We start from the raw sequence: 23,622 nt of genomic DNA, 5'->3' as shown, positions 1-23,622 counted from the left end.
CGCAGCCAGGAGAGCACTTTATGAAGAAAAACCAGGACATTTCAGTAAGAACAGAGAGTTTTGTGGTATATTACCTTACCTTAGTCCCATCCCCCAGCTCTCCAACTCAGCAGTAGCCTTGAAGTAAGACTGCATTTCAGCCACCAGTACCAGAGGAGCAGAACGGGGCCTCATTCTCAAATAATTTTAATTATTTGTTTTGACCTGTCTGGTGGCTTTTAAAAACAAAACAAGTCCAAAAAAAGTACTTGCCCTATTTTGTCCAACTCAGCATTCAACCAGTGCTAAAGGGACCATATGGAAGACATTTACCAGCGAATATGTTAGTTGCTGCTGCCTGAGTTCATGGGTAATAGTTGGACTGAACAGTAGCCTAACTGACAGCTTTGAGGAAAGGGCGGGGAGAGAGTAAGGGCTTTAGGGAATAAGGGCTTTGAACAGCTCTGACATATTCCTGGGAATCCACAAGACCACACACATGCTGAAAGACCCAAAGAGAGCTGGGTGGCCATACAAATATCAGAAAAAAACACGCCTGAAGACAAAAATTGTTATGTGAGAGAAAAGACATTTTAAAATGACTAGAGGCCAATGCATGGATTCGTGCACCGGTGGGGTCCCTCGGCCTGGCCTGGCCTGGCCTGGCTGCCGTAATTGGCCAAAACAGGCTCTCTGACATCCCCCAGGGGTCCTGGATTGCGAGAGGGCAGTTCTCGGGTGACGCACCCAGGAATCAGGCTCCCTCCTCTCTGGTACTGGGTGCATCACCCAAGAACCGCAGCTGCCAAGTCACCACAGCTCGGCAGCTCCTGCATTGAGCGGCGTCTGCCCCTTGGTGGTCAGTGCGCATCATAGCTACCAGGCGGAGCCTCTGTCCCCTAGTGATCATTGCGTGTCATAGCTACAGGTCGGACAGTTGAAGGGTCACTTAGGCTTTTATATATATAGATTTTAAAGAAAGGCAATCCATCAAGAATATCAAGCAATTATAAATATATGTAAACCTAAGACAGAGTCCCAAAATACATAAAGCATAAATTGATAGAACTGAAAGAAGTAGGAAATTCAACAATAATAGTTGACTTCAATACACTACTTTCAATAATGGATATAAAATCTAACAGAAGGTCCAAAGGAAACTGAAAATCTGAACAACATAAACCAAATAGATCTAACATATCTACAGAACATTCCACCCAACAAGAGCAAAATATACATTCTTCTCCAGGGCACCTGAACATTCTCTAGGACAGACCATATGTTGGGCCACAAAACAGGTCTCAATAAATTTTAAAAGATTAAAGTTATACAAATATGTTCTCCAAAAAAAAATTAGAAACTAATAACAGAAGGAAATTTGGAAAATTCACCCTGGATATACTTGCTTTTCTCTAATTTTGCCAAGTATGTACCCTAAACATTATAATAGAGGTTTTGGCCAAGGCAATTAGGCAAGAAAAAGAAATAAAATGCATCCAGATTGGAAAGAACAAAACTATATTTATAAGATGGCATTATCTACTATATAAAACAAACAAACAACAACTAAGGTATCCACAAAAATATCTATTAGAGTTAATAGAGTTCAGTAAGTTTTTATACTCTATACCGTTTTGGAAGCTTTATAACCTGGAATTACTGAGATTTTTCATATCAGTGATGCTCTTTGCAAATACCTAAGTAGTTTAAGATAAAAATTCAATTTACTTTAAAATGCTTAGTTTAACAGAATCAATTCTATGTTAAACATGGCTAATTCTGACATTAGGGAATCAGAGTATCATTTTGTGTCAACTGCCTCTGTCTAAGAAACCACCAGATGAGTCACAGGAGAAAGAGCACAGAACTTGGAATTGGCCACTGGCAGAGAAAGCCAACCTCTATGGAACGCTCTAATTAACAAATTTGTAATTAACAAGTGTAACCTAAGCAAAAAGATAAATCACTAAAAACCATTTCCCCAGATTAGACAGGCCTAAGCAAGCCTCAAGTCAGTCAGATGTTTCAAAACAACAAGGAAAGACTCTAAGGGACTTCATATTTCAACAATAATGGACATTCTAAAAAGTCTGAAATACCCCAGTAAGGGGTGGGAATTAAAATAAGCTCCAGGAAAAGATTAGCTTTAATAAACCATTAAATTCAGTAAGATCTGTCCACTATTATCAAATCAATAAATATTGATATTTTTCACAATCAACTAATCCTCCCAAAACCCATACCTCCATCCCCCCCAAAAAGGAAAAGAAAGGCATTTACCTCTTCTAAGCTAGGGAGCGAAGAAGAAGATACTGTTCGAGATGACAATGAGTGAAATGGCTCTTGACCAATAGCGTGTTGATGATTCTGTATTTGTACAAAAGGGTTTTGTGGTGGCCTGTGAGGCAATGGAGGTAGGCCATAGGGAAAACCTGGCCCCACTAGGTGATTCTGTTGTAAGTTAGCAAAAGTCCATGCTCCATCAGATGCCAGGTATTTCAAGGGAGGAGGGGCAAGGTGTTCAGATGGCAACGAGAAAGGCGAGCTGAATATCTGGGGTGGTAGTCGCTGCGGAAATGCTGGGTTGTTGGCTACTTCAACGTCTCTGCTATTGTCGTTCAAGTTAGAAAAATGGCTACTGTGGTCTGTACTGGAAGGGGGAGAGGGGACTGCTGGTGGGCTCCTAGTCTGAATTTGTCTATACTGCAAAAGTCTTGATTGAGGTGGTGGCATCTCAGCTAGTTCCCGTGCTTCACTTTGATCACGATTGGACAGTTCTCTGAGTAAGTCCTGAAACCTACATGAAGACGATGAAATGTGAGGAGGAGAAAACAAAAGAAAGGCTCCATCATGTTAAGGAGAGCTTAGTCAACTACGTGTGCAATTTCTACAAACAAAATCATAACACATAACTTGAACTAACATTAATTAATCTCAAATATAAGCATTAATACTCGACAGATGTGGAATTAAAGACACTAAATATGTTCAAGTACCTGATTTCTTTCTTCTCCCTTTGTATTAAAAACAACTGTCCTAGTCTCTACATGCCCTTGATAACTGGCAGTGATAAAAGGTCACCATAATGGTGGGCCTTAATCAGAAGGGATTAGGAAACACTTCGGTGCATTCACATGACACTAGCCCTAAAAACAAATTTAGAGTCAGTAATGAAAACTCATAAATACCTGTAGTTAAAAGAAGGTAGAATTCTGTGCTACTAGGAAAAAGTCAGTAACAAATTTCTAATTTTTAACCACTGATTTACTTCTGTCTTCATTCATTCTTTATAAGTATTATTACTGAGTAAGAAGAAAAAATAAATTACTGAGTAGGACAGTATGTTTCTCTTTTAGAAGAGACCCCACATCACTTCTCGGCCTTTCGGCTAAGACCAAGTACAGAAGAGACCACGAAGCACAGAGCCATGTTAGCTTAGAGTTTACAGCAGGCTGCCCATACCCAGATTTGCTGAGTTAAACTGATTCTCTATATTTCAGGGTCAATCAATAGAACTGTGTAGTATGTGCCCAGAAGGCCAGTATCCAATTTCTTTGGGAAAATATTCCAACTTAAGGCTAAAAGGATAGCATTCAAGAATGAAAAGAGTAGGTGGGTCATGTTTGAGGCTGGTTTTAGTTGCTAAAATACCTTGACTCTGTTGTTTCTGCTTCACCTTCGGCACTGCTGGGAGGCTTCCAGTCTGCCCTCACTGGCGGCTGATGTAATCCAATGGGCGGCTGAGGAAGATGCTGGAGGTGAGGATGAGGCTGTTGATGGTGTGAGTATGGAATACTGCCCTGACTCAGGTAGGCGTGATGCTCATTCCACTGCTGTAACCGCACCTGTTGCTGTCGTAATGTGTCCAGGGCTACACTCCCATGCATACGATCTGCAAAAACATTTGCGAAAAGTTTAAGTTTTCATGCATTCAGGGTTTCCAGTAACTTTTTTCAAGAGTTTTTACAACCAGATTTTCTCCACAAAGAATTGGCTACAGTTTGGGCTTTGGAGAAAGCAAATGTTTTTTAAATTTGCCAGTAACCAGAGTTATCATAATGATGATGATGATAATCACATAACCTGCCATCGACTGGATGCTTAATGTTATATATAGCATTTGGAACTAGATTCTGATTATTACACTAAGTGATTGATTTTTGCTGGCATTATTTAAAGAAATGAATCAAACCTGATCCACATTAATACTGCAAAGTACATGTCATTTTAAGTAAATAAGCTCTGAAGTTGTCACATTCGGCAGTGACAGGGGAACTTACCTAAAGCCTCTCCTATCGGCAATCCTGGGGGGTTCTCATCAGTGAAGTTATTCAGATGTGAAGGAAGAAGGGGGCCAGGCTGTGCAATGGCTCGCAAGGGACTGTGGCCTTCTTGCAGCATGGGAGGGGGCTGCTCAGGGATCACAGCCTCTGCAGGAGGGGACTGTGGTCGATGAGAAACTGCATTATTTAAAAAAGCATTGTTGGGCCCTGCCTGGTAGGCAGGAGAAAGCTGAGGAGGTGGCTGTGGAGGCAGCTGATTCAAAGGATTCTGCTGCTGGACTACCTGATTTGGTTGGGGTGGCATTTGGTTTGCTTGTTCAGGCAAATTATTCTGCTGCTGGTTTAACAAGGCATGCTGCTGTGGAACTGGAAATGGTGCTCTTGGTAACTGGGGAAGGGGATGAAAATGGCGACCGGGGATGGCATACTGTGCAGGGGGAGCAGGAAGGGGAAGGTTTATGTGTCTTGGGTTGAGATTATCTTTGCGATGAAATTTGGTATTGGGATAAACAACACCAGGACGTGATTCAGGACTTCTGTTCTGTGGATTGGATTCCAAATCAATCTAGGAAAAAATGAGAAGTCTTTTTTAACAGTGGAAAATCCAAGTCTGGTGGCTCTCCTCCTTTCCCCACCCCTAGCACATCTTAAGGATATTATACATTCTTATCAGTAATAGCAGGAGTACAGGGTACCCAATCAATCACTTTCTGACAATAAAATTAGGGAATAAGTATTTTTTAAATTAAGAAAGGTGAAACAGATAAACAGCATATTAAATCTGAGTCATAAGAAGAGATATTGCCATTTTATTAACATATCCACTTTAATTCCTTCAAAAAACATTATTTTTAATTTCACACTTTCTTCCTTAGAAGATAACCATTTCTCTCTTTAGGATATAAATCATTAAAATGTGTTCTTTCCTTCTGGTTTTATTATTTTTATATCTCTTTCTTCAAACATACATCTATTAATTTAAAAAACATGAAGTGAACAAATAATTTATATATCACCTTTGTATAATCAGTTTGGTTATCAATTTTTGCCATTAGTTACTGACATTTATTTATTCTTTCAAGAAACAATTTTTGAGGGCTTTCCAAGGGCATTGTACCTGGTGCTGGAGATTAGACAGCAAAAGAGGATTTAGTCTGTGCCCACAAGAGCTTAGAGCAGCAGGGGTTGACCAGCTATGGCCCCCAGGCCATTTCCAGCCCAACAGACTTTTGTAAGTTTTGCTGGAACACAGCTCATTCATTTACATGCTGGCTATGGCTGCTTTCTCACTATAGTGGCAGAGTTGAGCAGTTGCAACAGAAAACATGACCCACGAAGCCTGAAGATTTACTATCTGGTCTTTGGCAGAAAAAGTTTGCTAAGCCCTGGCTGAGAGTCCAGTAGAGGACACCAACACGTAAATATAAAATGAGAAGTGCTGTAATGGAAATGATGAGATCCTAGTGCCTGGAAAAATTAAAAGTGGCTTTACACAGGCTACAGCAATTCTACTGAATTTTGCATAAAGAGCTGGAATTTTCCAGGGAGGGAAGGGCATTCTCGGTAAAGGTAATAGCTTATACAAAGGTGGAGAGAGGATAAAAAGTAGGCACATTTGAAGAGCATGAGAAGTTTTGTGTACAGAGAGGTGGAACTTCACTTGTTTATGTGTTAGTTTTCCCCTTCTTGACAAATGAAGATGCAAGAGTTCAATTACACATGACCTCTTGAATGATTCAATACTGGGCATAAACATTTTTTCAATCCTGTAAATTGTGGCAAGTTCCAAAGGCTTATAAATAAACTAGGGAATGCAGCCATCCTGAAACATGAGTCTGATTGTAAGTGATGGCAACGTGAAAAATGAAATATAAGGCGGAAAGAAGCAATTTTTGTTTTTCATCTCTGACAAAGCACTCAATGAGCTCCTTTGGTACATCAATGTCCTTACAAGTTTCAATGTTGAAATAGTCACTGAAGATTACTTGCCTCACCAAAGGCTCTCAAGTTAGAAATGGAACTGGCCACTCCCAAGAACACAGAACAACTAGCTTGTTCCTGAACTGAAGCTGAGGTACACCTAGTGAGCAAGCTATGGCAACTGATGGTTTCAATGTGCCAGTCCAATCCCAAGTGCACTCTCATCTCTAATCACTAGCTCTAATGGATTGCCATTACATTGGGCCAATAAGTTCCTTAAGATTACTAGGTGTATACAAATTGTCTAGAAAATGAAATGAGCAGGATGACCACTCTGTCCCAGTGGGCCCAAGCTGCTGCAATACCTGCTTTTCAAATGTCTCAGAGCCTGATTAAGGTTCTTTATAAACAAACATTTTGCCCCATAAATTTTTTTATTTTAATTACTGACACTACATTCAGCTGGGATGCACTTTTTCAAAGACTGTTGATATGCACACTTTGATTGCACGAGAGAGACCATGATTAGATGTCAAGGTTGTTTGTGGATAAGAGCTGTTCTAATTGCCTCCTTCACTTCTAACTTTGACATAGACCAGAGAAATTTAGATCAAGATGTGCTACTTTATGATAGTACAAAGGGCTAGGAGAATAGAGAACTGTAAGGTCTGAAGGAGTCTGGGTCTACAATTATCAGAATTAAACAATCACTTTCCTCTTAATAGTGAGTTCCTGACTCAAGGAGAACTAGGAAGTCCTCTCCCCGCCCCCACCCCTTTGCAGGACAAAGCATCAGGGTAGGAAAGAAAATAAAACATGTCCATTGGGTTGCCTAGTCTCCTAACAGGGAAGGATCATAACGGAAATTTTAAAACAAGGACCTAAAAGACACTTAGCTATCCTGGCTTCAGTTGCTCTGATAGCACCTAAAACTCTTATCCTGGATTTTGACTACCACTACACTGTCCCAACATGCCCTGTTCTCTCCCTGCTCCTCTCCCAAATACACATGACTTCCACTTTCACTGCCACAGCCTCTTTCTCTATTGGGAACTTCCCTGGCTGCCTCATTCCCACTGCAGCCCCTTCAGGGGCACTGAGTCCTTCCAGCTGTTGAAACTGAGTGAGAGCTACTTATGAGACATAAATAACTGACTATAGAGAGCAGTTGCTCAAAGCAAGGCTGGGGTTGGAGATCCAGATTTGGAAGTCATTATCATGGAAATGGACTAGTGTATAATAAGAAACCATAGTATGCAAGGAGAGGTGTGGGGCAGTGACAGAACCCTGAAAACCCTCAACTTAAGGATTAGGAAAAGATGGGAAGGAGGTGGACAAGAACTTATAAAAGAGACAGAAGGTCATGTTAGAAAGAACTGTGAAAAGTAAAAATGTGTGTCACAAAAACCGAAAGAAAGTAAGATGGTCAAGATGAAAGAAGTAGAAAATAGTGCCAAATACCAAAGATAAGTCAAATAAGACTACAACTGAAGCATGTGCATAGCATTTGGTCCCTTAGAACCCAACAGTTTTGATGAAATGTTGAGGCCTGATACTAGACTGTGCTAGTTAAGAAACATAAAAATAAAGATGAGGTAGGAAGGAGAAATTAGGTAGTAGCTATAAGAAGATGAAGATAAAGAAAGTGTCTTTTTAAAAAACAGTCTATCGATCAATTTACTTATGGACTGAGGAGGAAGAACCTGTAGCTAGAAAGAATCCAAAGATAAATGAGAAGAGGAAACAAGGTCGGTGAGGTGACCAAGAGAGAGATTAGTTTTAATGAGAACTTCTTCTCTAAGCCTGGTGATAAGGAAGCAAAGATGTTCAAGGATGTAGAAAAGTGCTAAGTTTAAGGTTTTAAGTTAACAAGGTGAAATCCTGATGACCGAAGTCTAAGGCAAAATCGTCTCCTGATCAAAAGGATAACAGAAGTTAGAAGATAATCAGGCATGAGAAGAGCTGCTGAGAAAATTGGGCAAAAGAAGCTGGGTACATGTAAAAGAAATGTGGGAGAGCACCTCGGGTTCCCTGAGGTTAGACAACATAAATGTGCGATGGCACTAATTCAGTCAATAATTTGGTTTTCCCTAACTAGCTCACAAGCACAGAAGCAGATAAAGTAGATGAACAAATGGATAAAGAGTTAAGGATTTATACAGTGGGTCTGAGGCGAGAACAAGGTGAGTGACTTGAGAAAGTTAAGTCTTCCTCTGAGGAAGTTAATTTTTCCTTCTTCTTCACTATACAGCTTCTTCTATTCTGAGAATTATTTTTTAAGACAATTTTTAATGACATATCTATTAGCCATGTCTTCGCTGACTACTTTATCATGGAAAGTCTCTAAGTTCAAGTCTATCACCGATATCATAATTTGAGAAAAGTATACTGATAAATTAATAATGTAGCCAAAAAAAAAAAAAAAGATGGAAGGAGAGAGGGTAACATGACCCACCAGACCACTGTGAAACAATAACATTAAAAATACACATAAAAAGGTAAATTTTTTATAAAACATTAAGATTCCAAGATGACCAATCAGACTAACTCCATTAGAATAATGCAGTCACTAAATGTAAGCAGCATACCTGTTTTGATTCTGTAAGCTTTTTCTCTGGTGTTCGAATCTTATTAATTTCAGGTCCAGGATTATTTGTATCACTTTTACCTAAGAAGATATTTTAAAATTTTTATAAATAGTCTCCAGTAAGGATGTTATATTTCCAATGACTACCCAATATTAGACAAAAGAAAATACTTTAAACATTTTTCAGCCATTATTATCAATTTGTATTACTGCTTGAGTTTTGTTCTTAAATTTTCAGAGGCAGTTTCTCTGCAAGAAAGAAAATTTATAAATATAGCAAACCACATTGACAAGGCAAAAGCTTTATAAAAGGATAATCTTAAAACATCAAATAATTCCAAAGATAACAGCCCAATCTCCAGGTATTTACAGCCTAATTTTTCTTAAACTAGACATAGAAAAAAACCTGGCATTCTTGCTTATTTATAAAGGTTCAAAAATTTGATCATTTATAAATGCAATTAAGCAAAATCCAAATAACGTGTCAATCTAATTTAGTAAAGGAATCTAAACTGAGTAAAGATATTCTGAAATGTACGTATGCTGTTTAAAAGTAATAGATATTGAACTAAATATAAGTGAAGGAAGCAAAATTAAGGTTAAAAATATCACAATTATAACAGACAATGCCATTTCATGCATGTGAAAGGCTTTTACTATATAAGAATTAACTGATGGAAATTTTCAATTCCTGAAAGAATCCTTGATTTGGGTTCTTGTTCAAAAACATAGGACCGAAACTTTAAAATGAATTACTACTAACCTTCAAGAAATAAGAACTACAATGTCTGAGATGAAACACACACTGGATGAAATTAGCAGCAGATTAGACAATGCAGAAGAAAAGATTAGTGAAGCTGAAGGCAAAATATGCAAAATAAAATACAAAAAGAAAATTGACTTTTTTTTTAAATGAAAAAGCACCTGTGAAGTGTGGGGAAACTTTAAGCAGACTAATATACGGGTAGTTGGAATTCCTGAAGAAGAGAGAAGGTTAAGACAGAAAAAAAAATCTAAAGAAATAAAGAGTTAAAACTTTCCAAACTTGATGAAAACTGTAAACTATCCAAGAAGCCCAACAAACCCCAAACACAAGAAGCATGACGAAAACTATACCAAGAAGTGTTATAATCGAATTACTAAAACCAGTATAAAAGAAACTCTTAAAAGCAGGCACGGGAAAAAAGACACATTTCATACAGAAAACAAACATAAGGGTGATTTCAGATTTCTCTGAAAAACTTCACCACCAGCAGACCTGCACTACAAGGAATGTTAAAAGAACTTCGGGCAGAAGGAAAATTGTATCAGATGAAAACATGAATATATAGAAAAAAATAAATATTACCAGAAATGCTAACTACATGGGTAATATAAAATATTATTTTTCTTATTAAAAACTCTTTAAAAGTACACGGATATTTTAAGAAAAGTAACAATGTTTGGAGCTTATAACATATGTAAAAGTAAAATGCATTATAACAATATGATAAAGTCAAGAAGAGAGAAAAATGAAATGTTGTAAGGTTCTTTTACTGTACATGAAGTGGTAAATATAAATTGTAAACTAGACTGTGGTAAGTTTAAGATGTATACTATAAACCTAAAGAAAATACTAAAATAATAGTTATAGCTAATAAGCCAATGAAGGACATAAAAGGGAACCATAAAAATATTCAAGCAATCCAAAAGAAGGCAGAGTAAAAGAAGAAAGGAAACAAAAAAAACAGTTTGGACAAATTAAAAAAAACCGATAGAGCAAGATGATAAAAATCAAGCCTAACTATATTAATAATCACCGTAAGTATAAATGGTCTAAACAATCCAATTAAAAGAAAGAGATTATCATATTGGATTTTTAAAAAAATCAAGAGCCAACTATAAGCTTTCTAAAAGAAATGCATTTGAAATATAAATACACTAATAGATTAAAGGGTCAATAAATGATATACCGTAATAACAATAGTTAAAACAATTATTGATATTAAGCAAAGTAGATCTCAGAGCAAAGAATATTACCAGGGATAAAGAAGATCATTCCATAATGGTAAATTAGTTAATTAATTAAAAGCACAGTATTTTAAATGTCTATGTACCTAACAACAGAATTTCAAAATTCATCAAGCAAAACTTAAAGAAAAATAGACATATACTAATTATATTTGAAGATTTCTATTTTTATTTTATATATATATGTATATGTATTTACATATATTTTAATATAGAATGCTTCACAAATTTGCGTGTCATCCTTGTGCAGGGGCCATGCTAATCTTCTCTGTATTGTTCCAATTATAGTATATGTGCTGCTGAAGCAAGCACTTAAAGATATCTTTTTTATTGATTTCAGAGAGGAAGAGAGAAGGAGAGATAGATAGAAACATCAATGATGAGAATCACTGATAGGCTGCCTCCTGCACGCCCCCTACTGGGGATCAAGCCCACAACCCAGGTATGTGCCCTTGACCGGAATCGAACCTGGGACCCTTCAGTCCACAAGCTGACGCTGTATCCACTGAGCCAAACCAGCTAGGGCATATTTGAAGATTTCAATATTCCTCTCTCAATATTTATTTATTTTTATTAAGTAGGTAGAAAATCAGCAAGGATATAGCAGACTTAAGCAATCCTATCAACCAATTTGACCTAATTAACATTTATAGAGCACTCCTTTCTTCTCAAGGGCACAGGGAAAATTTACAAAGATAGACCACACAGTGGGTCATAAAACAAAACTCAGTAAATTCAAAAGGATTCGATTCATATAAAATTTGTTCTCTTACCACAATGAAATTAAAGTAGAAGTGAATAATAGAAAAATTCTTAGAAAATCTCCAATGATTAAAAAATAAAACTCGCCTTCCTAAATAATCCATGGATCTAATTTGAAGAGAAATTATAAAGTGTACAGAATAAAATGAAATAAAAATATAACACTGTACTACTGAGGAGAAAAATTATAACACTAATTACCTGTATTAATCTTTCACCTTAAAAATATATATGCAGAGCTGTATACTGAAAACTTTTTTAAAAAATGAAGAAGATTAAAGATCTTGAGAGAGACATGTCCTCTTCATATATCAGAATACTCAATATTGTTTAGATGTCAATTCCCCCCATATTGACCTACAGATTCAACACAATCCCAATCAAAATCCCAGCAGGCTTTTCTGTTCTGAAACTCATGAGCTGATTCTAAAATGCATGTGGAAAAGCAAAGGACCTGGAATAGACAATTTTGAAAAAGAACAAAATTGGAAGATTTATACTACTTGATTTTAAGGCTTATAAAGCTATAGTAATCAAGACAGTGTATTTGGAATAAACACAAACATATGCATCAATAGAACAGAACAGACTTCACATATGTAGTCAACTGATTTCCAAAAGAGGCACCAAGTTAGTTTAATGGAAGGACAGTGTTTTCAAATGGTGCTGAAACCACTGAATATATTTACTAGTATATGCAAAAACAAAACCAAACCACTTCAATCCTTACCTCACACCATATACAAAAATTAACTCAAAATGAACCTACTGTAACAGCTAAAACTATGAAACTTATAGAAAAAAATAGATGATCTTTGTGATCTTGAATAAGGCAAAAAATTTTAGACTGTTATGAAAATGAAAAGGCAAGCCATATCCTGGGAGAAAATATTTCAGAACATACGTTTAATTAAAGATTTGTATCCAGAATGTATAAAGAATTCTCATGATGTAATAAGACAAACCAATAAAACTGCGGGCAAAAATTAAGAATACATGCTTCATTAAAGATATACAGATATCAAATAAGCCCAATAAAAAAATATTCAACATCATTAATTATCAGGAACATGCAAATTAATACCACCATCAGATACTATCAGATAACCACTAGCAAGGGTAAAGTTAAAAAGACTGACAATATCAAGTGCTGACTAGAAATCTCATACATTACTAGTAGAAATGAAAAATGGTCCAGTCACATTTGAAAATAGTATGGCAACTTCTTATAACATTTAACTCCTGAATGTTTATCCAAGAGAAATGAAAATACATGTTCACACATATGTTCATAGCAGCCTAGGAACCAAAAATTAGAAATAACTAGGGTGTCCATCAATTGACAAACAGATAAAAATACTGTAATGCATCCATGTAGTGGAATATTAATCAACAGTAAAAATGAACAAACAATTGACACAGGTAACATGAATGAATCTCAAATGCATTAAGCTAAGTCAGTGGTCAGCAAACTGCGGCTCGCGAGCCACATGCGGCTCTTTGACCCCTTGAGTGCGACTCTTCCACCAAATACCGACTTCTGCGCATGGGCCACAAAGTTTTAATCGCACTGTACATGCGCGCCCGCACGTGGTATTTTGTGGAAGAGCCACACTCAAGGGGCCAAAGACCTGCATGTGGCTCTCCAGCTGCAGTTTGTCGACCACTGAGCTAAGTAAACAAAGCCAAACACAAAAAAACTACTTCCCCTATGACTCTATTTATGATATACTAAAGTAGAGACAAAAGTCAGATTAATGGTTGCCCAGGGCTGGGAATTGGAGGAGACTTACTGCAAAGGGATATGAAGGAACTTTTTGAGGTCATGTGAATATCCTGTATCCTGATTAACAACTCTGTATATTTTGTCAGAACACATCAACATTTTAAAAGAGTGAATTTTACTGTATATAAATTATACCTCAATAAACCTGATGTTAAAAAATAGAGTAGGCCCTGGCCGGTGTGGCTGTTAGTTGGAGCATCGTCCTGTGCATGGAAAAGGGTTTGATTTCTGGTCAGGGCACATACTCAGGTTTCTGGCTCGATCCCCAGCTGGAAGGTATATGGGAGGCAATTGATCGATGTTTCTCTCTCACACTGATGTCTCTCTCTCTCCCTTCCTCTCTCTTAAATCAATTAAATAAATGTCCTCAGGTGAGGATTAAAAAAAAACAAAAACACCAACATATATATATGGTGGCTAATTTTCCTTTATTTACAATTCTAGGAGACAAGAGACTATGACTTGCATAAGAAACAACTAGTTTAAATCAACTATTGCCACAGTAGTGTAAATGTTTAGTATACAACAAAAATATCTTGGACTAACAAAAATGTTTAACAAATAAGGGTTTTCTGTCTCAATATTAAATGACTACCATTTGAAATACTTTAAATATTAAAATTTAATATTTTTTCAGGAAATGACAATCATAGCTGGTAGGTTACACGCAAATTTTATATCTGTGTATCTTCGAGAGAGAATCCACCGTTTTTATGTCAGATTTTTCTCAAAGAGGTCTATGACCTATAAACAAGTTAACAATCATACTGTTAAAGGAACTTTCTATGTTGATACAGGTTGGCATATCATCAGTTTAGGAACATGAGACCAGCAAAGCAACTCACCATTTCGATGTTGCTCATGCTGATCCTTCTCCTGATGTGGGTTCTGCGGCTGCCCTATGCTGACAGGGGGATGATGCCCAAGGCCATAAGGTAGAGGAGACCCCCGTCCATGCGTCTGTAAGAGGTTCATATTGTAGGCCATTGCTGCCTGATGTGTAATGATTCGAGGATCAACTGCAAACCTACCCTGGTATCCTGTCCATGGTACCTAGGTTATTACAAAAAACAAAATAACTTCATTATATACATTTTGGAAGGCAAACTGCTATAGGAAAAAGCAAACTCACACAGAGAGGTGTTAGTTTTATCAAAATGAATAACTACAGTCAATGCTAATGCTAACAATTCACAGAATTACTGCTACATCTCAACTAGCCTGAAATGGCTCCTTGAATCTTTAGTGTGTAAGGGAAAATTTATCACTTAACAGGTTAGAAAGAAACTGAGAACTTAAAATTGTAATAATTTTTTGAAGCATTAAATCATCTTATAATCTTGAATCATTTCCCCTCAATCTGAATGTATACATGTCACAGATTATCCTGAAAATTATCTTTTAAAGTCCTAAGTGAATTGTTACAGTGTTTAATAGACTGAATAAGAGAACAGGGGGAAAAATTAAGAAAAAATTTAGTCTAAGGAGTCTCAACTCAAAAAATAGGTATTCCAACTTAATATAAATAACCCAATCATTTAATGTTCATATATGATATAGGCAAAATTTTAAAAGGTCATTAATTTAATCAATGCTTTTGATTAGTTCAACTCTTCCTTTAAATACAGAAACAGAAAATTTCTTTAGGTGTGTGTATATATATATATATATAATCCCTGTATATTAACATAAAAGGGATAAATACAAATGACATCTGAGCTACCTCCCTATTATTTTATTATAACTGCTAAATGCAGACTCTGAGAAATCTTATATAATAAAAGCCTCTTTGACCTAGTAAAATGAAATATAAATCCTAAGGGACTTACTATTTAAAGCAGATGATGTATAATGTTGCCAGGCTGTCTGGGAAGAAATAACTCAGCTAAAATTGAAATCTGTGGGGAGTGGGCATGAATTACGTATTTCTTACTGACAGTTCTTCTCATTGGCTGCTGTGATTGTGAACTATCATGATCAATATGGCTAGAAATGTTTGCAGCTTGGGCGTGTGGGCAGGGGTGCCAAAGATCCTTGGCAATGATAACCTCTGCCTGAAATTACAGCACTTTCCTTAAATGAAAGAAAGGTTTTCTAGGCTAAAATTCCTGAATTTGGAAATATTAGTATATCAGCAAATTAACAAAATTATTAAAATATTCAGTATGTTAAAGGAAATAAAAATGGGGTTTTACACAAGATGGAAGCTCTCTAAAGATTACAGTCTTAGGAAGGATTTAATAATGTTTTTAAGTACCAATAAGATTTCATAAGGTGTGGAATTTCTCTGATAAATTTAGATTCAAGGGAGTTAGACTAATCTAACCTTCTTTGCCTCCTCCAAAGAACTGTATTTCTTAGAAAGAGTTAGTGAATTATCTATATATATAAAAGCCTAAGCGACCATAATGATCGAACGACCAGAATGACCAGTCGCTATGACATGCACTGACCACCAGGGGGCAGATGCTCAACGCAGCAGCTGCCCCATGGTAGTCAGTGCGCTCCCACAGCCACCCTCCCCTGGCTGGCCAACCTCCCGTGGTCTCTCCCCCCTGCCCCGGGCTGGGACGAGGAACTGGGAGTGGGTGGTGATGGATGCGGCCCCTTTCCCAGGGGGGCCGAGGGCCAGCTCCCTCCTCGGGGCCAGTGGCCAACCTCCCATGCCCCGTCCTTCCCCCAAATCGGCCTGCTGCCCACCTGCTGCGGTGGCAGCGCAGCGGCGAGGGAAGGAGGAGGGGGGAAGTGGGGAACCACACATTGGCGGTGTCAGCGGCAGGCGTCTGTTCCTTCCGCGCCCAGACCAGCGACCATCACCTCCTCTCCTGACCCCGCCGGGGCCTTGGGGCCCTGATCACCCCAGCCCTGATCGCCGGCCAGGCTTAGGGACCCCACCCATGCACAAATTTCGTGCACCAGGCCTCTAGTACAAGAATAAAATGCAAAAGATCCAAGAAAAACATCACTTTACAAAACAAGAGACCAATTTACTAGCTCTGTTAACTTTTGGCTCAATTTCCCAGTAAAAATATTTTAAAATACAAAGGCTTCTCAATCAAAATATCCAATTTACATATTTCTTCATAGCCACTGATAATCTAGTAAGCAAAAATTCGCATTTCTTTGGTCATTTCAAAATTAGAAGGTTAAAGATAATAACTGCTTTAAAAGAAACTTACAGACATTGAAAAGTTTTTATAAAAAGAAGTTGGTAGGACACTATATGGGACAGTCACTACTTTAGTGAAGCCTATTTTATTTTATTCAATAGAAAGTATCTCAAACATCCACTTACAGGTAAAGGCACCGACATAACTACATTCCCTCCATAGACAGCAGGTACATAAAGAATACTTGTCCCAGTGTGAGGATCTATTCTCTGCACAGGGCTTGGAGATTTTCCCAAATTTGGATGAGGTCCAAGAGGGGGTGGAGGAGTATATGCTCTAATAGGATTGCCAATAAGAACGGAAGGATTGGGTTGAACTGAAAAAAAAAAATAGAGAAAGGGTATATTCACTAGCTGTACATATTCACCTAGACAAAAATAATTCAAATCATCCAACAGCAAAATATATTTCCCAAGTTTGCCATGAGATATCTTATAATCAAAGAATTATTAGTGTGGAAGAGTAATGCATATTAAAAAAACATAACATAACCATTTTAAAATGTTCCCTAAAATTAGCTTGAGATATGCAAAGTATTTCTTTTATAAACTAGCATATTTTTAAATGTCTTCTGAGGCTGGAGATGTGTCCTTCAAGAGAGAAAACCATGCGCACACCTACACTCTCAGTAAACATTCTTCCAAGACTAGGAAAACATATACAAGTCTTCAGAATAAAGTTTTGACTTGCAATTGTAATAAAGCCACATACAAAATGAAGGATAAACAATTATTATTTTAAAAGCATAATTCTGCAACATTTTAAATAACTGATATAAACTTTATCTTGAATTTTGTATGACCCAACATTTGTAGGATATAAATATGTTCCAAAAACATATTTATATCAAATAGGTTACATTAGAAGGCTTAAATGTTTTTCCTGTTTCTGGATATGTACTTTGGTACCTACAAAATCACCCCTTGTGAGAAATGACATATGAGCCCTGGCCATGTGGCTCAGTTGGTTGGAGCGTCATCCTGTACACTAAAAGGTCAGGGCACATATCTGGGTTGTAGGTTTGATCACTGGTGGGGAGGTGTACAGGAGACAACTGATCAATATTTCTCTCTCACACTGATGTTTCTCTCTCTTTCTAAAAATATTTCTCTCTCAATAAAAATATTTCCTTGGGTGAGGATTAAAAAAGAAGAAAGAAAGAAATGACATATGAATAGAAAAGTTAAATTGAGTTACTGAGTGTCCGTGTCCGTGTGTGTGTGTGTGTGTGTGTGTCCCTCTTCCCACCTTTCTCTTTCGAATGATGAAATCTGTAGTAAATACCATATCATAAAAGTGAGTTTTCATGGGGCAGTTTCCACTTACCAATTCCATCATTCTGGAAATGATCATTCTGGGTATGTTGGAGGCTTTTCCCCTTTACAGAAAAAAAAAACACAAAACACATTTAATATTAGAGAACAATACCAGTTCCTATGCAAATCACATGTATACAGCAATAATTAAAATGTAAAGACTACAAGCTCGTAATTAATAACTATTAAACTGTTCTGAACTTTTTTTTTAAATATTAAAGTCATGGCGTTACATGTTCTCAGCTCCAAGTTAAGGATATCTAAAATTCTTTTTTCATAGTAATCTATATATATAAAACCCTAATATGCAAATAGACCAAACGGCAGAACAACCGGTCACTATGACATGCGCTGACCACCAGGGGGCGCGCACGGGCTATGGCGGGCGTCGGCCGTGGTGGGATGGTGGAGCAGGTGAGCAGGGGCGCCAGACCAAGGCGGGGGGCCGGTCTCTGTCATCAGGGCAAGCCTCTGGTGGTTACTAAAAATTCTTTGCTCCCATGCACCGTGGTCCCGCCTGGCACTCGCACCTGCTACCGGCACCAGCCCCACTCACACCTGCAGCCGATGCCGGAGCCACTGCTCATACTCGCTGCCAGAGCCTAGTGCCGGTCCCGATTGCTCAGCACCACCAGCAGGTGCGAGTGGCGGCTGCCAGCCCTGATCACCCCTGAGGGCTTCTCCACCTCCCCCTGTTCCTGAGGGGTGATCGGGACAGCAGCTACCACTCGCACCCTCTGACAGCGCCAGCCCTGCTCACACCTGCTGCTGGCGCCAGCCCCAATCACTCCACACTGTCAGCGGGTGCAAGCGAGGCCAACACTGTCAGCATGTGGGAGCGGTGGCGGTGAGAGCAGGGCTGCCGGCAGAGAGGGGGCCGGGGGGCAGCGGCAGGAGGGGCCAGGCGGGGGCGCAGAGGATGGGCCAAGACCCGCCCCTATGCCCATCGCAGCCTCGTGGCCCACAGTTCCTTTCAAGGTACATGAATTTGTGCACTGGGCCCCTAGTTTTTTATAAAAAGAAACATGCAACCAATACAACTTAAACCTAAATTCTATTCCTTTGCAGTTTCTCTGTAAATTTTGTATGAAATCAATAACAAAATGTAAAAGTTGTATTTCAAGGAGAAAATATTAGTCTTCAATTTTTGAGGATGAGAACCTTTAAAACATCTCCCTAGCTGGTTTGGCTCAGTGGATAGAGCATCAGCCTGCGGACTGAAGGCTCCCAGGTTCAATTCCAGTCAAGGGCACATGCCTGGGTTGTGGGATCAATCCCCAGTAGGGGGCGTGCAGGAGGCAGCCTATCAATGACTCTCTCTCATCACTGATGTTTCTCTCTCTCTCTCTCTTTCTCTCTCTCTCTCCCTTCCTCTCTGAAATCAATAAAAATATATTTTTAAAAAAACACAGTAACATGAATGTATCTATAGTTTGGGATTGACAATAATTTGAGTATGATCCATGGCATCTTCAAGTGTAAAATTTACTGAAAAAAAACAGAAAGACACACTGATATAATGTACTTAAGAGAATATACAAATTTTCCAGAAAGCAATTTGGCAATACCTATTGAAAGCATCCAAAATGTACATACACTTTAACCCAGTAATTGCACTTCCAGAGATGTCTCCAAATGAAATAATAATGGATTTGGCACAGATGTTCATCACAGCATTGTTTATACATGGGATGATATGTTAACAACCTAAATGTCCATCAATGAAGGATTTACTAAGTAAGCAATGGCAGATTCATATAATGGTATACTAGTCTATTGTTAAAAATGATGACTTTGGGGCAGAAACAGTATTTGAAGAGACAATGGTTCTGAATTTGTGGACTTGGCTAAAAAAATTCTTTCTCTTTCCATTGGCTAAATGTAATACATAAAGCCTTTAAAAAACACAAGTAGCACATTATACAATTTACCCTTAGACACATACAAATTGCCATTTGTACATTATATCTGAAAACTAAAGGGGGAGATAATAATATCTATAGCAAGAAGAAAAATCCATTCTTGACTAGAGCAAAAGTACAGTGATGCTTCATTTATCTCTGTCAGCAATATTAAATATTCAGATCAGTACTAAACATCAAAGGTCAGTCGGTTAGTTATGAATGTGAAAGGACAGCTAAGTTCTAACTTTAAAAAGTAAAAAAAAAAAGTCAAAATAGAATCATATTTGATTCATTAGCCAGAAGAGAGTCTTCTCAGTGATTGCCACTAGCTATAAAAAACAAACTTCTGAGGAACAGAGAAGTGATGAGAAAGGAGGAGAGTGAAAGGAGAAGATGGCAGGCAGCAGAGCTGGCCGAGAAGGTGGGAAGATCAGAAGCAGAGCAATTAGAAGTGACAACAAGAGCAGTCAGGGGCACACACACTGACAGAGGAAACAAGAGCCGAGAGCCGAGGACACAGAAGATAATATAGTTCTAAGAGGGTAATAAGCCATTTAGATTTCTTAGTCTCTAAGGACCCATCAATCAGGGGCAACTGTGTAGTATGTGAAGAAAACATAGTGATTTAGGCAGGGTGGGAGGCAGAATGGCCCCCCAAAGATGTCCACACCCTAGTCCCTAGGACCCTTGAATATGTCATGTTATGTGGCAAAAGAGACTTTGCAGATATAATTAAAGTTATGGACTTAATATAAGATTATCCTGGAGTATCTGGATGGACATAATCTATTCACATGAACCCTAAAAGTAGAGCAATTTCTCCAGCTGAAGTCAGAAGATGCAGCAGAAGGAAAGGAAAGATGAGGTGGAAGGGGAAGTCAGAGAGGTTCTAAGGGAGAGAAGGCTCTGAGATACGGGGGCCACATGTGAGAACTGGAGAATAGATGATATTCAGAAATGGAGCCTTTGAAAAGACCAAAGCATTATTTTATAGGTTTTAGTTTGTGAGTTGTTTTTCACTATCTATCCTCTGAATAGTTTTTATAGTGTATGAATCTGTTCGATTTTATCAAAGCTTCAAACATTGCTCCCAGCAAGAGCCCTAGGAGGAAGCAGAATGAAGACAGGGATATTGGTTTTCTCCCTGCTAATTCTGCAGGTGCCCATGAAACAGACATTGTTATAAATGATTCCTGGAGGGAGTGAGGCAATGAGGATTGGCTAGATTACTCACTCCTGGATCCCCTAACATTTTGTACCTTTGCTAAACTTTATCACAGAACTGATATCTTAGTGAGGAGAATAAAGTTATTTGCTAAGCAGCAAAAGGTATGTTTTGTTGACAAACACAGCCCTGAGGTAGCAGTTCCTGGAACATTTTTAACCATGATCCAGCCTTCTGATTATTTTATCTATATGAAATCTTACTTGGATTTTAAAACTTAGTCTAACATTGACAATACTAATTTTTAAGATTTCCTTATGCCCAGAACTGTGTTGAAAGTTAAACATTAAGGAAATCTAGGGGGAAATCGTATGGCTTAGTATCATGTTTTCAGAAATAGCACCTTTTTCTAACAATGAGGTAAGTTTTCCTTTATCAAAAGACTCCAGCACATAAAATAAATTATCTAGGATTTGTTTCAAAATTTTCTAGTGGGTGTATGTGGTGGTGGTGGAGTGGAGGAAGTAGAACATAGATGAAACAAGATTAAGTTAATAATTAATGAAGTTGGATGATAAGACATTTGTTATACTATTCTCTCTATTTAAGTAAATGTTTGAAATTTTCTATAATAGAAAATTAAATAAAAAGGGACACCAGTGCAAATTCAAACCTCAAAACAATTTCATGGAAATAAAAAAGAATATGGGGAGAGGAAGGAGGTAAGGCGATAGAAATAACCTTTGGTTCACAATACCTCAGTTATTTATACTATTGATTATTGCATATGACATAAATAATAATTTACAATAACCAGGTAGATAGATGATTTGGTGAACCACTGTGCTATTGATATAAAAATAACAGATACTATCTACTGATTCAGTGAAGATTCTCTAAAAAGTTTTTAAAACTGGGGAGGTGGCTGCTTTGGACTTTAATTACACAATTTTCTCATTGAAAGAAAAAAGCCACACTACTGGCTGCATCATACCCATTATTCACTTATCAGATACTTACTGAGCACCCACTATGTGCAGAAAGTGGGGCTAGACTTCAGGGAGTTTATGGTTTTGGAAGAGCAAGTGGATTCAACATATATTTTCTTCACCTTTCAAATAAAACCAGCCCAGCGGTTTGGCTCAGTGATTAAGCATTGACCTATGAACCAAGAGGTTACTGGTTCGATTTCTGGTCAGGGCACATGCCCGGTTTGCTGGGTTTCAGGCTCAACCCCGAGTAGGGAGCGTTCAGGAGGCAGCCGATCAATAGATGTGTTTCTCATCAATGTTTCTATCTCTCTACCAGTCTCCCTTCATCTCTCTAAAATCAATAAAAACATATTTTTAAAAAGCAAATTGCAGGATCTTGCTTAGGATCAGCAGACATTTGCTATGATGGCTTGAATCTAGCTGAATCTAAAGCACATTAATTGATGCTCACTTTGCTCAATTAAAGGAAGAGTTTGTTGTACTTAAGAATGTGCAAAGGGTAAAATGACTTTGCAACATTTTAAATAAAAATAAAATGTAAACATTTCTACCTGGGGTCCTTACTCCTCACATACCCAAAGCTTAAAGCCTTTTGCATAAACTCTTTCCTGAGCTTCACTCACTCATCTAAAAAATACTTCAAAGCACCTAAGATGAGCCACATGTTGTACTAGGCACAGAGGCTAGAGAGCAGTAACTAATACAGGCAAAAATCTCTGCCCTAATGGAGCACATATTCTAGTTTTTGACATGTCTCCCCACTACCTCCACCCACTCAGTAGACCCCTAAACAAGATCTGGCCATTACCCTCCAACATCTGCCACTGGAGGCTAATTTGCTTATCTCTACTTCTCTAGCACCTACCATAACGGCTGGCATGTAGAAGAAACTTAACTGTTTGATTAAAAAAATACATTATTTATTAATAGTTTAAGCTTTAGAAATCTAGAAGGTTCATTTAAGTAAAATTCTTAATCCCCTAATAACCCCAAGTCACTAACGCATTATTGTACACTAGAGGCCTGGTGCACAAATTCATGCACCAGTGGGTCCCTCGGCCTGGCCTGCGGGATTGGGCAGAAACTGGCTCTCTGACATTCCCAAGGGGTCCCCAGATTGTGAGAGGGCGCAGGCCAGGCCGAGGGACCCCACCAGTGCACGATCGGGGCCAGGGAGGGACGTGGGAAGTTGGCCAGCCAGGGAGTCCACAGGAGGGCTCCAGGGCATGTCTGGCCCATCTCATTCAGTCCTGATTGGCTGGACCCCAGCAGCAAGCTAACCTACCGGTCGGAGCGTCTACCCCCTGGTTGGCAGTGCACGTCATAGTGACTGGTCGACTGGTTGACTGTCTGCCCCATGGTGGTCAGTGCACATCATAGTAAGCGGTTGAGCGGCCTTAGCATATCATTAGCATATTACGCTTTGATTGGTTGAACAGCCGACCGGTGGACTAGATACTTAGCATGTTAGGTTTTTATTATATAGGATTAGATTCATTTTTATTAAACTAAGAATATACAACAGTATATTAACATAGAAAGTAGTTCTATTTTCGGCTTAATACCTATTTAGCTAAAAAACTTTCCAGATAATAAACCATTAATTATTGCTTACACATTAGGTTTTACATTTTTTAAATGAAGCCCAAAACTGACATACTCTATTAAATTTAAAACCATGCTGATAGCTATAAATACACCAAAACACTGGAACAAATACTAAACATGTCATTCTCACAACTTTCTGT

At 38.2% G+C, this 23,622-nt stretch overlaps 1 protein-coding gene across 5 annotated transcripts in view; it reads right to left on the bottom strand.

Annotated features, from left to right (window-relative positions):
* HELZ (helicase with zinc finger) overlaps positions 1-23,622 on the bottom strand; it is a 127,842-nt gene that overhangs the window by 18,154 nt on the left and 86,066 nt on the right. For all 5 annotated transcript variants that reach the window (XM_014532455.1, XM_005858683.2, XM_005858685.2 and 2 more), the window contains 7 exons: positions 17,824-17,875; positions 16,623-16,813; positions 14,173-14,380; positions 8,771-8,850; positions 4,260-4,827; positions 3,631-3,871; positions 2,260-2,776 (listed from right to left, as the gene is read on the bottom strand). In XM_014532455.1, coding sequence (XP_014387941.1) covers positions 2,260-2,776; positions 3,631-3,871; positions 4,260-4,827; positions 8,771-8,850; positions 14,173-14,380; positions 16,623-16,813; positions 17,824-17,875 — 1,857 coding nt within the window. The remainder of the gene's footprint in view (positions 1-2,259; positions 2,777-3,630; positions 3,872-4,259; positions 4,828-8,770; positions 8,851-14,172; positions 14,381-16,622; positions 16,814-17,823; positions 17,876-23,622) is intronic.

This window comes from Myotis brandtii, unplaced genomic scaffold, assembly GCF_000412655.1.
Source record: "Myotis brandtii unplaced genomic scaffold, ASM41265v1 scaffold120, whole genome shotgun sequence".
Lineage (NCBI taxonomy): Eukaryota > Metazoa > Chordata > Mammalia > Chiroptera > Vespertilionidae > Myotis > Myotis brandtii.
The sequence above is the reverse complement of the archived record's forward strand: the minus strand, read 5'-3'. Positions and strand labels throughout refer to the sequence as shown.